At 43.9% G+C, this 17,117-nt stretch overlaps 1 protein-coding gene across 1 annotated transcript in view; it reads left to right on the plus strand.

Moving 5' to 3' along the window:
- LOC124173018 (zinc finger protein 26-like) overlaps window positions 1-17,117 on the plus strand; it is a 43,696-nt gene that overhangs the window by 15,356 nt on the left and 11,223 nt on the right. Inside the window, exon 6 of the mRNA XM_046552539.1 lies at window positions 356-481. Within this exon, the coding sequence (XP_046408495.1) occupies window positions 356-481 (126 nt within the window). The remainder of the gene's footprint in view (window positions 1-355; window positions 482-17,117) is intronic.

The following is a 17,117-nucleotide window of genomic DNA, read 5'->3' on the forward strand; positions in this document are numbered from 1 at the left end:
TCTGAATTCTCATGCAAAGTTCTGCCATAAAATAAGTTTCTGTTATGAATAAGATTATATCTGGAGTTTTACATATCCAGAAACCATTTCCCTGAGGATCATCACGTGGCTTTTGAAGGGATTTTGTAATGCAAATTAGAGGTTTTAAGTCTGTAGTAAAGTGTTAATTTTAATTAACATAAGCATAAACAATATGAAATCCTGATAATAATTACTGTGAGGAAGCTTGAAGGGGAGCATGAAGAATCTATCCATCTTGAACGAACTTTAATTTTATTTGTGTGACAAATTCTCAAAAGCATTTCCTTTTTTGTACCTCAATCATGTATGAAGATGATTTGGCATTATGTTGCAGCCCATAACCTTAACTGCTTCCCAAGGCGAAAAGGTGGAAACTCAGGGCACAGGAGCCATCGTGGCAGACCTGGAGTGGACGCTGATTGGGGTAAAGAGGGAACCATCCCTGGAAGAGAATGACCAGGTATGTGAGGAATTCTTTTTATAGGATTTAATTAATTGATGAAGGAGATAGTAGGTAAATATATAAACATTTGTAAGACCCCTGATCACTCAAAAGGGGAATCAACACCGATTTGGCAGGGATTCTGTGAAGGAAACTCAGAGACACTCTTTACAGGTTTTTATTGTGATCACTCTCAGCGACGATACAATAACTACTGCCACTGCCACGCGCTGTCTCCTCGCAGCTCTCTCTCGGCGCACCCCTCCCCCTGCCGCAGTGCTTGTCTTTGCAGTTCCCCATGGTAGGCTTCGCATGGGGGAGAGGAAACAATGCGCTCCCGTGGAAATGAAGAATGTGATGATTCGGGTAAGGGGGTGAGGAAATAGAAGGAAGGAAGAGGTGTAGGTATCTGATATGCTTACTAGCTCAGATGCTAGAGGTGGAGTGGGTAATAGTTGGAATGGGGCGCAGGAAGGTGAAAACGGAAGCCGAGCTGACAGAGGTGATCCTTACATCACTCCCCCTTTCAAACGGCATTTAGTCAGTGGACTAAATGTCGAACCTGTGAAAATAAAAAAAATGCAACAAACCCTGCGAAGCAATAAAATAATCCCCACCAAAGGTGCTACCTCTACCAAGTATCAATTCACATTTAAAAAAATCATTATTCCCCAACTAGACAACATAAAAACAATAAAATTTAAAACCAGAACACAAAAATCACACAAATTTCTAATACATCTTTGTACTTCACTTGTACCATCAACCCAAACCCATATAATAAAAAAATCATTATTTCCCAACTAAACAGCATCAAAGCAATAAATTTTAAAACATGGACACAAAAATCACACAAATTGCTGATGCATCTTTGTACTTCATTTGTACCACCAACCCAAACCCACAATCACTCTCACTCCCTCCTTTTCATTGCATACGAAAATTCCAATGGAGTCCAAAACAAAATTATAACCAAGTCACACAGTTACTCTAGTCCTTCCACAACTTCACAAGGGGTTAATTTTTCAAAATACAAATAGTGCCATGCGATGAGAAGCACCCACATCAAAATTACCACGCACAACACCACCCCACACATTTTGCCTCAATTCTCTTCGTTCACTCTCACTGACTATCCTTTGCTCTCCTCACTTCCGCGGCCGCAGCTGATAAGGCAGCGGCTGCGCTTCACCTTCGCTATCTGGAGCACTAGGCGACTCCGTTGAAGGACGGGGATCGACCTCTCGTAATCCCAACGGCTCTGGAGACGTAGGGATAGGTCGGGACCTCAGGAGATAAGGACTTCTCTGTGGCTCAGCTGTTCGGCCTTCCTCTCCGTCGCTCGTCGCCTCGTCGCAAGATTCCTCCGTGCCTTCCTGCAGTGAAGTCTCTTCTGTTACCTCTTCGCTCGATTCTTCTTCTAAATGGGGTCGAGGGGGGGTGGTTCCGGGGGAAGAGGAGGGCAAAGTATTGTGGGGGGGCTTGCTTCCGATCACATCTACTGGCAATAATTTTGCTGATTCGGGAGGGGTGGGTTTCCGGGGCCTTCCTCGCCGGCGTTCTCCACGATGAAAGAATCCACTACTAGGCGGATTCCCTATATGTAATTTCAAGCGATTTTTGTGCACTAGAAGGGACCTATAGGGGAGCTGTATCCGCACATTGCAAGGGGATATTACTTCCGTCACCAGGTAAGGGCCTTTCCATGGGTAATGGAACTTCTTCGCGCCCCCTGTCTTTATGCACTGATCACTTAAATATACATATTGACCACGCTCATACTTTACGTCCTTCGTGCCTCGATTATATACTGCGGCCCTCTCGCGCCGGCTCCGCTCGTCATTAACTCTACATTTCTCCCACATTGTCTCCAATCTCTCTTTCAACTCTCGAAGATACACGTCATTAAACTCTCCTATTTCCGAATTATAGCACTCAAAGGGCGAACGCATGGTACATCCAAAAACAATTTCATGGGTGGAATAACCGGTACTCCGATGGGTGCTTGTATCATATGCCGTGACAGCATAAGGCAACCAGACATCCCAATCTGTATTTTTTTCATTTACATAATGGCTAATAATACCTGCAATAGTTCTGTGTACTCTCTCCACCTTGCCGTTGGACTGGGGATGGTAAGGGGACGTACGAAGTTTGGAAATGTGCAACAGCGCACAAACATTTTTGAAAAATTCGGACATATAATTCGCACCTTGGTCTGTCAAGACTTTATCTGGTACTCCGAATCTCAAGACCCACTTCCTTACGAATGCTGAGGCAATTGTCTCCGCCCTTTGGTCCGGTAATGGGACCATCTCAAGATAGCGGGAAAAATTATCAATGATGGAAAGAATATATTTATTACCCTGGTCACTGCATGGAGGAGGGCCAACAGTATCCAACGAAACGAAATCAAACGGCCTATCTGATGAGGGTAACTCCTGCACAGGTGCCCTCGTTTTCCCATAAGGGCTGCGGCGATTGCACGCAACACAACCCTTCAACACTTCCTTCACATCCTTTGTTACTCCGCGCCACCAATACCGCGATCGTACCCTTTCCAATGTTGGTCGAACCCCCAAGTGACCAGATAACGGATGATCGTGAAAGTTTTGTAGTATCCCTTTTCTCAACACTTCGGGAACCACTACTCTTTGTCCACCATTGGTCTCCTTGTACAAAACTCCCCCTTTTACCAGGAACCCCTCCTGAGTGCGTAATTTTTTACACTCAGCGTCCGAATTCTGACAATCAATTTAGTTGTCATACGGTCCTATTTCAACCGTCCGCACCTTCCGACTTAAGGCATCAGCATTCGAATGAAGCTTCCCTGGCTTGTGAACGACCTCATAGTCAAACTCGCTTAATTTCAATGTCCATCTCACTAAACGGCTATTAGGGTCCTTAAGGCTAAACAACCACTTAAGGGCTGCATGATCCGTCACAATTTTAAATCTCCTACCAAACAAATAACATTTAAAATGGCCTACAGCCCATACGACTCCAAGAAGTTCTTTTTCCGTCGCTGAATAATTAGTTTCCGCGTTATTTAATTGTCTAGAGGCAAAGGCAATGGGGTGTTCCTCTCCGTTTATCTCCTGCGAAAGAACTGCCCCGAGGGCGTAATTCGAGGCATCTGTGGAAACAATAAAAGGTTTACTAAAGTCAGGATAAACTAAAATTGGGCTACTAGTCAACGCGGTCTTAAGCTTTTGCATTGCCTCTTCACAGTCATTCGTCCAACTGAAAGTAACTCCCTTCTTCAACAATCTCGTTAAAGGTTTTGCTATGTAAGCATAACCTCTCACGAATCTTCTGTAGTAATTAGCCAAACCCAAATAGGACTGCAATTCTTTCGTGCAAGTTGGAGAGGGATATTCGCTCACCGCCGAGAGCTTCGCCGGATCGGGAAAAATCCCATCTTTAGTAATAACATGACCCAAATAATTAACTTTGTCATGAGCAAAGTGACATTTATCATACTTTAAGGTCAATCCAGCCACCCTCAACCTCTCTAAAACGCCTCCCAATCGCTTCGCGTGCTCTTCGATCGTGGAACTAAAAACGACCACGTCGTCTAAATACACAAGGCAATGCGCTGGCTTAAGCCCGCGGAGGACACTATCCATAAGACGCTGGAAGCTCGCCGGCGCGTTTCGCAAGCCAAAAGGCATCCTCGTATATTCATAATGCCCCCCTTCCGTATTAAATGCCGTCTTAGGTCGGGACTCCTGGTCCATTGGGATCTGATGGTACCCGCTCGTCAGGTCCATGGTGGTAAAATAGCGGCAGTTCCCGAGATAATCTAAAGTTTCCACTATGTTTGGGAGGGGGTATACATCAGGAATAGTAATTGCATTTAACGCTCTGTAGTCCACACAAAACCTATACGATGCGCTTCCATCCGCCGACTTTTTTGGCACAACAACAATTGGGGCGGCCCAAGGGCTAACGCTCGGCACTATGACACCTGCTTCTAGTTGTTCTTGCACCAACCTCTCCACTATTTCCCTCTGATGGTACGGTGTTCGGTACGCTTTTTTATAAATTGGTTTCTCGTCAGCTGTTGGAATATGGTGTGATACTAATTTCGTCGGCGGTGGGAGGCCCTTACGAGAAAACAAATCCTCGTACTCCTCGAGAATCGGCACCAAACTTTCGCGTTCCTGGTCATTTAGATGGCTTAACTTTTCTGAAAAATTAATTTTTTCTTCACAACATCTCACAGCATGCACTCGCGGCCCCCGATCGTCTTTTGCCTCTACTTTAATGTCCTCCCATTCGGTGGCGGAGGCTAATATTGTTCCCTTTCTTAAAGTTACTTCTCCTGCATTAAGATTAGCCACCCTCACCACAATTTCCCGGTTTTTATTCACTCTCGATATAGTCCTCGCAACAACACACCCCTCTAAATCACCAAACTTCGATTCGACTAAAACATCTGTGCCGGCTGGGACATTCAAATCAGGGACCTTAAAATTAAATAGTTTTTCGCACATTCCCGGCAAAATTTCTGTTTCTACCAACCGGATAGGGAATTCCGCGCCACACCACTCTCTCGCTCGCTTCAGCCGCCCCACGCTAACTTCTTCCTTGTGTCCATCCCTCAAATACCACGTATCCTTCCCTATAGAAAGGGTTCCCCGTGTAACGTCTATACAACAATCAAATCTTTCTAGAAAATCTAAACCTAAAATCCCATCGTACCCACCTACCTCGTCCACTACTTGCATACGGCATACATACCGAAATCCCTTAACTAAAAATTCTACGTCCTTCTCCCCTACACTCTTCACCACATCACCAGTAATTCCCTTCACACGATAAGGAGACCTTTTCACGCCCTTCAATCCGCACACATTACTGCACACGAGAGATACCTGGGCGCCAGTGTCGCAAAGAAACCTGGCCATCTTTCCCTCGACGCTCACCCTCGCCACCAGGTCCGTGGGTCCTCCGCCCCTCTCCACCCTCGGGAGGAAGACATCTAGTAGGGGCCGGAATTGGCGGCGTTGCCGGCCCCGCTGTCGTTTAACCCCGCCTGGCGCCTTGGTCTGCATTCCCGGGCAATGTGGTCCACGCCTCCGCAATTGAAGCACCGCCTCGGGTTGCGGCACTCCCTCGCCATGTGTCCGGTCTCCCCGCAGTTATAGCACTTCCCTTCTCTCGGGGTCCGGAAGACGTGACGATTCGCTGGTTCCTCCCGTGCTGGGCGCCTTTCTACCTCTTCAATCCCGATGGCGGCCTCGACAGCCTCCTCAAAACTTTGGGGCGACGCCAACCGGCACTGCCTGCCCACCTCCCCCGACAGGCCATTTAGGAAGGCGTCGAGGGCGCGCTGATCTGCCTCATACCGCGTCGCGGCGGCATGCTCTACGGAGCCAGTGGCGTCAAACGTCTGGCTGTTGACCTTTCGTACTCGGTCAGCGAAGGCCTCTAGGTCCTCCTGGGGGCCCCTCCTCATGTTAGTCAACAGCTCCCGGAAGAAACGAGTACTTCTTTTCGTCCGGTACCTCAGGAGGAGTTGCGCCTTCAACTCCTCGAAAGTCTCGGCCCCCCGGCATTCCTCCTTGCTGCGGTAAAACTCCGCAGCCTCTCCATTCAGTTTCAGCACTGTTGCGCTGAGTCTGTCGCCGTCAGAGAGACACCCCAGATCAGCCGCGCGTTCAATCTTGTCGAGGAAGGCCGCAACCGACTCGCCCGCTCTCCCAGAAAAAGCCTCGACAGCCGAAAGCAGGCCAAAATTCTTCCTTCCCCCTTCCTCTCCCGTGGCTGCCCCTGCCCGTCGGAGCCTTTCATTATCCACGCTCAGCTCCAGGAGTTTCTCGTTCAATTCCGTGATGGCCTGTTGTAATTCCATCTCCTGTCCCCCAAGGCTCACTCTCCCCGCCATCTCGTCTTTGAGTTTCCTCACAAAATTTGCCAAATCCCACTTCTGACACCAGTGTAAGACCCCTGATCACTCAAAAGGGGAATCAACACCGATTTGGCAGGGATTCTGTGAAGGAAACTCAGAGACACTCTTTACAGGTTTTTATTGTGATCACTCTCAGCGACGATACAATAACTACTGCCACTGCCACGCGCTGTCTCCTCGCAGCTCTCTCTCGGCGCACCCCTCCCCCTGCCGCAGTGCTTGTCTTTGCAGTTCCCCATGGTAGGCTTCGCATGGGAGAGAGGAAACAATGCGCTCCCGTGGAAATGAAGAATGTGATGATTCGGGGAAGGGGGTGAGGAAATAGAAGGAAGGAAGAGGTGTAGGTATCTGATATGCTTACTAGCTCAGATGCTAGAGGTGGAGTGGGTAATAGTTGGGATGGGGCGCAGGAAGGTGAAAACGGAAGCCGAGCTGACAGAGGTGATCCTTACACATTTATCATTGTAAATGATAGGACGTTTTACTTTCTGCACAGCTTTAAAGGTAACCCATTCCATTCAAAGTTTCTACTTCCTGAAGTAAGTACGGTCGGATCCGGATTTAACGTCTTAGCATTTAACGTCTTCGCATTTAACGTCTTCGCATTTAACGTTTTCCCGCATTTAGAGTTTATTTTTTTGGGTCCCGATTCATTCCCTACTAGGACAATGTAAAAATTATCCGTATTTAGTGTTTCCGCATTTTGCGTTTTTCCGCATTTATGGTCGTAAAAAGTTGTCCCGCTCAAGATTTGTTTGCCCGATTTAACGTTTTTTCATGACGGTTCATCCAAATCTTCGAATTTATGCTCATCAACAAGAACAGTCTCATGAAAGTTTACCAAGAGTCGATAGAATCTACCGGGGAACGCTGCTTCAACTGCTTTCTTCCGCGAGCGCAGCGCTGCGACCTTCAACTCGCAAGCTGGGTGATTTGTCTTCTCGTAATGTTTCGCTCCTCTTCTAATCCAAACACCAGGCACTTTTTGCATCAGATCCGATCTAATGGAGCAAAGTCATCCCTTAATAACCTCGAACTACCTTATCCTTCACTTCTTGAACTTGACTTCGATGATACGTGACGACTGATGACACGAGTTATCCTCCGAGGGCCGCTACAATAATGGTTTTCTCGTTATGTTTTCAATTGATGGCTTGTGCCCCTTTCAACTCTACTACCTACGGGCAGTCGATTATTAGCCCAATATTTTTTCAGTCGACTACTTTCTCTTTTCAAAAGAGGAGGCCCAATATCAATTGGTCCTCCTCTTAACAGTTCACTAGAAGATTCTTTCTATAATCCATTCCAAGGTCAGTTTCCACGGAGGAACAGCGAAAGAACCGAGGAAGTGTTTCCCCTGTCGTGATCGTGAATGAGAGCATTCTTTCCCTACGGAACAACATTATTTTACATCGTAATTTAGATATCCCGGAGCCAATTTACTAGAGGTGGGTTAAACTGTTCATTTTTATGAACCGTTCACTTTGATCCTGTTCAGTAAAAAGAACAGTTCAAAATATCGGTTCATAGTGAACAGGTAGGGTCATTCGGTAGAAAATATTGTTTATTATGCGTTTAGAGTACATGAAAGCTTAGTGTGGTATCGTAAGGTTTGTGGAGAGTGTTATGGTAATTTCGAGCAAGTTCTGCCCCGAGCCTTTACTTGGTTATCCACGCGCAAGAAAATATCTGCTGTCTACTTTAGAATAAGCCAGAATTAATATTTACTTATCAAGTCAGTGCCAGATGTTATTCGCATATCTAGCGCAAGAAAAGTTTTAAAATGCTCCTTTTATAAGAAACTTTGACTTTTGCACAGCTAACGATTCTATATAAATATTTTGAGTATACAGATCATTTGTGAATCTCTCTTTTAGACTCGTCGGTAAGATATCAATTTTTTCTCCTCGTTACAGCCTGTGCCTGCAAAGAAAGTTACTCGAAGCCTATGATAAGATGGAAAATTGTGCTTGATGTTATATAACAGACAAAACCAAATTAAAAACTTTGTACCTTTAGTAAAATTTGGCCTGCGAAAATGTTTCTATATAGAGAGAAACAAGCAGACTAACGGAGGTAAACGGAGTATCCTCACGTGTTCCAATATTCGATTTTCCTACTGAATAGCCCACGAGTATTTGAAGTTACTAAACTACCTCCTAGTTTAACGATGGATAGAGGGGATCATATTCAACAAAAGTAATATCAAAAATTAACTCATTAACTAGTGTTTTATTATTTAATTTCACTCTTTAAACATAAAGGTGGAAAAGGCGAAATTCTATTAACAAGTATTAAAAAACGACATTTTACAACATAAAATCAAATACAATTATTGCCATACTTTTTCTGAAATACATGTCGTTATAATGCCACTGTGAAGTTAATAGGCTGTTACAAGCATGCCAATGTTTTCAGGTACAAAAATCAAACATAGTGGTGACAATACAGAATATGAAATCCTAAAAATGAGGTAAATATATAAGAATATACTGAATGTATTAAATGCATGTCAATCATGCATGAGTGGTGCATTTGAGTTCAGAAACAATAGCTGTTCTACATGTTTTGAGTCCAGACGAGTACGTCGATCACTAACGACTGCACCTGCTTTAGAAAATATGCGCTCACAAGGCACTGATGTGGCTAGCACATTGAACTTTGATTTTACCAAACGTGATAAGTTTGGATATAAAACTTGCCGCTGCCGCCACCACTCCAACGGGTCGCTCAGGCGGGGAAGGGGGTCATCTCTAATATATCTTTCCACATCTGCAACTGCCCGTGATCTTATATCGGCCACTGTGAAATTGAGGGTAAAATACTTATTTGCTACTCATATTTGTGTGCATGCATTCGCGTTTGTAGCTAGATGTATATATTTGACTCGCACGCTCCGCGCGCTCGTTAAGGGGCTCCGCCCCTTAAAACCCCGGTTCCGGCTTCGCCGTCTACATTTGTGGTCGTTCGAAGACCTTTGAAGTTCGAATAATCACAACACGGCTAGGGGCCGGCTTCGCCGGCCAGGGGGTAGGGAGGTGCCCCACTCATTCCTCGGAACGGCTTCGCCGTTCCTCGCTGAAGGGCGGCTTCGCCGCCTGGGGGTTTAGTGTGCCAGAGGGCGAGGGCATTTCGGAACTGTTTCACCGTCATTCGTTTAAGGGGCGGCTTTGCCGCCCAGAGGTGGGGGGAGTCCACAGCGGTTGTGCCGCTTGAACATCGGGGCGGCTACGCCGCCCGGGGGTTGCTGAAGCTCCCCCTCGCCTACGCCAGTTCCTCGTTGTGGGGCGGCTTCGCCGCCTTGGGGTTGAGGAGCCCCCCCGCGGCTGCTCCGCCTAGTCCTTATAAATGGTCTTCCCCACCGAGAGGGGTGCCCAGGGGGATTCGGGGATTTTAATGTGTTATGCATGCGGTCAACAAAAGTCCACAGTGATCATGTAGCGATGATTGTAAAAGGTAGTGCAATGCGGATTAATAGTGGCGACAAGTACCCATAAAAGAAGACTTAATGGCAAGTTTTTCATTTTTTTTTCGGGGGGTTCCTACGGAATACCGGGGGTTTTATAGTTGTGTTAAACCAATGGTCACTAAAAGTTCTCATAAATTCCGTGCCGATAAGTCCTAGGGGACCGGAAGAGTGGTCTTACGATTCTTTTGCCTGGAGAGGCTATTTATTAGAAATTTTTTGGGAGGTTTCACGGGGTTATCGAGGGTTTTAATAAGTGGTAGGGGCACCGGTTAAATTGTGTCGAAAACTATTCAGAAAGGCGAGTTTAAATTTCTTTTATTTTTTTTCGGCGATGTTCCAGGAGGTAATCGGGGGTGTTCTGGTATTTTTTCCCGTGTGGTTTACGGTGGCTCGCCCTCACCAAATATTCCGGATCTAGAGCTCAGAGGGGACGGGTAGTGCGGCGTAATGTTTGCGAGAAGTTCCCAAATAGGAGACTAAATGACACATTTTAAATTTGGGGGGGATTTCACGGGGATACCGGGGATAAAATGTGTGTACTCCTGGCGGTTACCATCCATTCACATAAATTTCGGGGGGATGAGTCGTTGGGGGCGGTGGAATAGTCACTAAAAGTACCGAAAAAGTAGACTTATTTGAAAATTTTATTTTTTTGGGGGTGGGGTGTATGTGGGTTTACCGGGGGTTTATAGGTTTTTACTGCCAGCGGTCATCAATCGTCCACATCAATTCCGTAGCGATGAATGGTAAGGATTGGAAAAGCGGCGGAATTGTGACGAAAGGTACCCGACAAGGCTACTTATATGCTAATTTTAATTTTTTAGGGGGTTTCGGGGGGTTAAAAGATGACGGTACTATATGGTCACATTCATTTACTGTCATGTCTAAAAGAATTGTGCCCTATGACATCCATATTTCGAAAGTAATTCAATAAAAAGCAAACCAGTCCCTGAAAAATGTTAGCAGTGCCCGCCATTTTTATTTTTTCGCGGTTAAATCCATTAAATTATTATTAAAATGTTTATGTTTTCTGAAAGACAATGCATAGTTGTATGTAACTACAATGTTTGAAAGAAATCGGTTGAGTTAAAATTGACAAAACCTTGTGTTAATCTTTTGAAAATCGTAATTTTCGGTGATTTTCGGAATATTTTAATTTTATTCTCAGTAACCAAGGACGATGAAAGAAAAACGTTACCTACATCTCGTAGACTATGTTATGTGCATATATAATAATCATTTTCAATATCCTACACTTGTAATTACGACTAGGGGAGCGGAAGTTATGAAATATTTTTCGAAAAACCAATTTTTGGACGCCATTTTGGCAGCAAATTTCTTAAAAACAAACTTATAACATAACATAATTACGTTACTACATTTACCAGCTTTCAAAAAATGCATTAACGATCCGTGTGGCACGCACAGTTCGCGCGCAGTAAAATAAAAAGCGGAAGACGGTCCCCGGAAAAAGCGCGATTTCGGCCATTTTGTCGTCCTAGCGACGACACGTGGTGGAAACTTCCGGTTTTTGGATTTTTCCTCCGAATCATTTCCGGTTCCCCGCACGCGTGCCAAATTTCAGCTCTCCAGCACTTCTAGAAGTGGTCGGGAATTTGTATCCATCAGTGAGTCAGTCACCACGAGGGCTGTATATAGATAGGATAAACATACCTTGAGGCCGGCTGGCTGCCATTTTTTTGTCAAATTCTTCAAATATGTCGTAACTTTCGCGACTAGTAGAAGGCATTTCCATGCAAGCCGCTTCTTCTCTTGCTAACCCTGAGGCAGGATCATTTTTTTCGATTAAATCTCGGACAAGGGAAATTACACTTTCTTTTGTTTTTGCTGCTTCTGCCTCATCTAAAAACACATGTAGTTTAAATCTGGGATCTAAAAATGTGGACACAGAAATAACACTGTTTTGTTCCAAGTTCTTGAGCCTCTTTTCGATTCCAGCATTAATTTCTTCAATTACACTCTTTACTTGTGACGGAATGAGTTCATTGCGTAGCATCTTCTGACAAATGGATGATAGTCCGTGGGTAAGGAGTATCATTTGACTCCCGGTGACATATTTCTCTCCGCTTATCTGTTTGGTCACTCCCTCAAATGGCTTTAAAACTTTCAATAGCTGGGCACAAGTTTCCCATTCCTCTTCTGTTAAAACTGGTAACTCCTTGTTGATAATCGCTACAGTCGCTTTAACGGCATTCTTTACGTCAACAAACCTTTCCAGCATATAAAACGTGGAATTCCAGCGAGTAATTATTTGTTGCTTTAATTTTTTGGGATTAGGGTTTCCGGAGTTTCGCTGCATTTCCAATAAACTCTCCATCGCCGTTGGGCTTCGTTTGAAGTATGCGACGATTGCTTTTACTTTCTCCACTAAAGAAGTCACCCCATTCAATGCATCTTGAACAATCAAATTCAACGTCTAAGCAAAGCAACCTATATGGTTCCACCTGAGTTCTTTTACAACTGCTTTTTTCATGTTGGCAGCATTATCCGTCACAACAACCAATACTTTTTCTGAAAGAGAAAACTTTTCTGTTATTTTCCGCACTTCCTCAGCTATATTATTGCTCTTGTGCTGCGTTCCGGTCGATCCACATCCTAAAAGTACCGACTGGAGGAAAAAGTTACTATCGATAAAATGTGCGGTAACTGCCACATATGCTTCGTTGCTTCTAGAAGTCCAACCATCGGTTGTAATGCAAATGCTTTCAACACTCCGAAGCTTCAATTTCACTGCATTAACACACTTTTCGAAAGAAGCCGGTATAAGTGCATTCGTTATTGTCTTTCTGGCAGGTAGTGCATACGCTGGGTTGAGAGCAGCAACAAAGTCCAAAAATCCCCTGTCTTCGACAACAGAATATGGCTGAAAGTCGTAATAAAATAATTTCAGCAAGGCGTCATTAATTTTCTTCTTTTGGCCAGTTCCAATCTTTTGACTTCCGATGTAAGATGAAATAGTAGGCTGGACAAAACTTAAAGTGGAGCCGTTACCTTGTTTTTCTTGGCTGGATGTCGAGGCTGATGATTTCAATGGTGCAACACTAGTTGAAGGTACTTCAGTGGTAGGTGCTTCTTCTGGAGAACCCTCATTATCTTGTTCTTCGTGCACAGATAAAGACGGTTGTCTCGCCGAAGGTGCTAAAGTAGATCGGCTCTGTTTTTCCCTTGAAATATTCACATTCACAGTAGGATGTTTCATGTCAAGGTGTCTCTTCAAGTTAGAAATAGTCCCAGCATAGCTCAACTCTTTCCCGCATAAATCGCACTTAGCTTTTCTTAAAGCTTTGCCTAAATTAGAAAAATAGCACCACAAATCACTAGCGCGATGTCTTTTACTCATCCTGACTCGGTGAAACTTTTATTGAGGCCAAAATGTCTATGAACACTCTTGCGGAGGAACACAACCCCAAGGGATGGATGCAATGGTATACCGAGTCTTGCGGAAAACTGATTTCAACAAACGCACTGTAAAGTTTGATATACACTGTTTGGTTAAAGTGGACTTGCAAACTTGACTCCTCTTCCCCGTGGGGTTGGTTCAGGGGCCTGAGTGGGGTCCTTGTTATTGTTTGGGACCCGAATGACGAAAGCTCTCCTATTGCTCAACTCGGAAGGACCGAGACCCCCACTCACGTCTCTCCACCCACCTTTCTGACACGCCGCCTCAGTGCAGTTACTATCCTTTGCTACAAAGTATTGCGGAGGGGAGGAAACGTGCTCCTTTTGTTGACAAAGAAACTCTCCTTCAAGGCACGAGCCATCAGCTGGCGTTCCGTGGTATTCACTCCGCGGTACCAGTTTAAAGGCCTGCCGACAAGGGTGGTCGTTTTATGGCACTGTGCTACGGAACTGTCGTTTTATGGCACTGAGCTACCCCCGTGCCGATATTTTCGCCTACATATTCTGTTTTTCCTAACAAAATGTGGCGAGGGAATTGGATCTGTAAAATTGGATCCAGTTAAAAGTAAATATCTGTACGACCAACCTAAGAAAAACATAAATAGTGGATACAATGTACACATTTTATATTGTCATCATATACTCTTTTTTAGTTATAGACTTAGTTTTTGGCGCCTACGATGAAATTTTTTAAGTGCGATGTGATGTGAAATGTGGATGCATCTCCAAAAATATTGTTTAAAACGCGATTTGAGAAACGATTAAACTCCAAGTTAGATGATGCACCTGAAAAAACTAAGTCCAAAGACTAATTGTTTCTTAAGTTCATGAGTCGTGTTTTAAACAACATTTTTGGAGATGCATCCACATTGCACAATACAGCGCACTTAAAAAATTAAAATTTCATCGTAGGCGCCAAAAACTAAGTCCAAATATCATCTTGGTAAGGGGACCAAAAAAAATGTTTCACAATCATGAGTTCAATCGTTTCCTAAGTTCATGAATCGAGTTTTAAACAATATTTTTGGAGATGCATCCACATTAAAAAATTTCATCGTAGGCGCCAAAAACTAAGTCCAAAGATCATCTTGGTAAGGGGACCGAAAAAAATGTTCCACAATCATGAGTTTAATCGTTTCCTAAGTTCATGAATCGAGTTTTAAACAATATTTTTGGAGATGCATCCACATTAACCCTTTCACTGCTGTGGACGTACCTAGTACGTCCGCACGACAGACTGCGGTGGACGTACTTTTTCTTCCTCCTTGCCATGCGGTCAGCACTTTCGCCGAAGCACTTCGAAGGGACCCACTAATCAAGGACCCTTTCCTCGACGAACTCACCCACGCAAGACCGTCTCATCGGCCCTACCAGCGGGGGCCCTACCTCCGGAAAAGTGACCGCTCTGACTGCAATTTGAAAATCAATCAATCAATCCGATCATCACAATATGATTGTTTTCATTGCACTCCTGCCAATCAAGCAATAAAGTACGTCTTTGAACCGTATTTCTGCGATGAAAAATAATGATTTTGTTAACATTGATATAATGGCCATTTTCCTGTGTTCCGCAGCCACGTTTTGTTACAAAGTTAACAAAATCGTTATTTTTTATCGCAGAGACACGGTTCAAAGACGTACTTGATTGCTTGATTGGCAGGAGTGAGATGAAAACTATCATATTTCGATGATCGGATTGATTGATTGATTTTCAAATTGCAGTCAGAGCGGTCACTTTTCCGGAGGTAGGGCCCCCGCTGGTTGGGCCGATGAGACGGTCCTGCGTGGGTGAATTCGTCGAGGAAAGGGTCTTGGATTAGTGACCCTTCGGAGGGTGTACCACACCCATCCTGGAAGTACCTGCTCCATGGGCCCAGGAGACGCATTTTAACATTTTCGCCGCATGTGAGGAGAAGGTTTCCGGAGATTGAACAGCAGTGAAAGGGTTAAAAAATTTCATCGTAGGCGCCAAAAACTAAGTCCAAAGATCATCTTGGTAAGGGGACCGAAAAAAATGTTCCACAATCATGAGTTCAATCGTTTCCTAAGTTCATGAATCGCGTTTAAAACAATATTTTTGGAGATGCATCCACAGATCCACAAATGTTCAAAATACGAAATCAAAATGAACGCGATATCCCAACTGAACGCCCCGAGGAAACTAATATTTGATCTAATATTTCGAATGGTTCTAAATAACTAATATTTGAACTGATATTTTAAATATCAGTTCAAATATTAGTTATTTAGAACGGTTCGATAGAACTAATATTTTAACCTCTTCCCTACGCAGGGCGTGATTTCACGGCCTGTATTTTTCGAAGCAAATGGCCAAAGGCCGTGTTTTCACGGTTTCGCGGTCAAGAATGCCAAGTGGGTCCCAACCGTCATTAGGGTCCCTCGGCGCGAGAGGTCCGACCCTTTCCTATTGTCCGTGTGGGGATTACCTCGGCCCATTCCGCCTCTTAGTGTCCCACTCAAGGAAGGTGCTCATGGTCACTTATTTGTTTATAAGGTGGAATAACTAAAAACGTTCATGTTGCATTTATTAAAATTCAATGCAAGGAATAACATTCTGTATGTTCCGCTGATTGGTTCCAAATTTTAAACGGAATTCTAGCGTTCATATTAACGGAGTTGATCATCACGTAGAGCAATTTTTGGAGACGCTAAGGTTAGATGTTTAATTGTTATTTTTATAACTTACTAGCAAGTTTATAGGGGCGATATTGTAATGATTTACATCTAAAAATATACGTTACTCTTTAATTACATTCTAAGTGTACATTTGCGGTGAAATTCGACAGAATATCCGATTTAACTTCTATGAAAAAAAGCCCTCGTAATGTATTAAAATTTGATTATCTCAGTTCTTTGTCGTGAGCCAAAATTACAGCGGCTATTTTTAATAACCTCTTACCAACCTTTAAATACAAAGGTATTATAAACGAATTTTGCTATAAATACTGATTAATGCATATCCTAAAAATTCGTAAATTTAATGTACCAATAGGGAATGTTTTACGTAGACACATGTTGTGAGAAGCATTCCATACCAATGCAGGAATAAGAACTGCTCTACCCAGGTAATTACTCTCATATTGTAAGTACTCTCATTGGTGTAAGTATTGTCCTACTGAAATATGTACGTGGAAGATGATAACCTCACTCTTCTCGGAAAAGCTCATTTGGCAATGATATAGTGCCGTTTTGCTGAAAACCCTAAAAATAACCGTAGAACTTCGTTTAAAAGTTCTACAGGCATTGCAAAATGAAAGGAATACTGCATATTGATGAACTGACATTTAATGCAACAGTAACAATTAAAAAAATTAAAATTGCACTGGCAATAATAAACTGACCGCAAAAGTACGCCGGGATTAGCTGCCTTCGGGGAAAAGGGTCGAGGATTATATTTGCCCAGTTGCCGAGGAAAGGGTACCTGGTCAGTCCCAAGCCGAAAAAAAACTCCGTACAGGGCGAAAGCAACTTCCCGCGAAAGAGCTCGGCGCGAAAAGGTTAAATATCAGTTCAAATATTAGTTATTTAGAACGGTTCGATAGAACTAATATTTTAAATATCAGTTCAAATATTAGTCATTTCGAATGGTTCAAAAGAACTAATATTTTAAATATCAGTTCAAATATTAGTTGGAACGAACCGTTCAGTGGCTATCGGAGGGGAATAGTAGAGAAAGAAGGGGAGGGGCTCGGTCGTCTACGACGCACTTCGGCGGCCTTGGATGGCCTCCCTCGTAACCGCCATCAGTTGTACCCACAACGCACTTGCTCGAGTAAGCTGCAGTTCAAAATGCCTCTTGATGATCATACCTACTGTACCGAGTACGA

This window comes from Ischnura elegans, assembly GCF_921293095.1.
Source record: "Ischnura elegans chromosome 13 unlocalized genomic scaffold, ioIscEleg1.1 SUPER_13_unloc_4, whole genome shotgun sequence".
In the NCBI taxonomy this organism is placed as follows: Eukaryota; Metazoa; Arthropoda; class Insecta; order Odonata; family Coenagrionidae; genus Ischnura; species Ischnura elegans.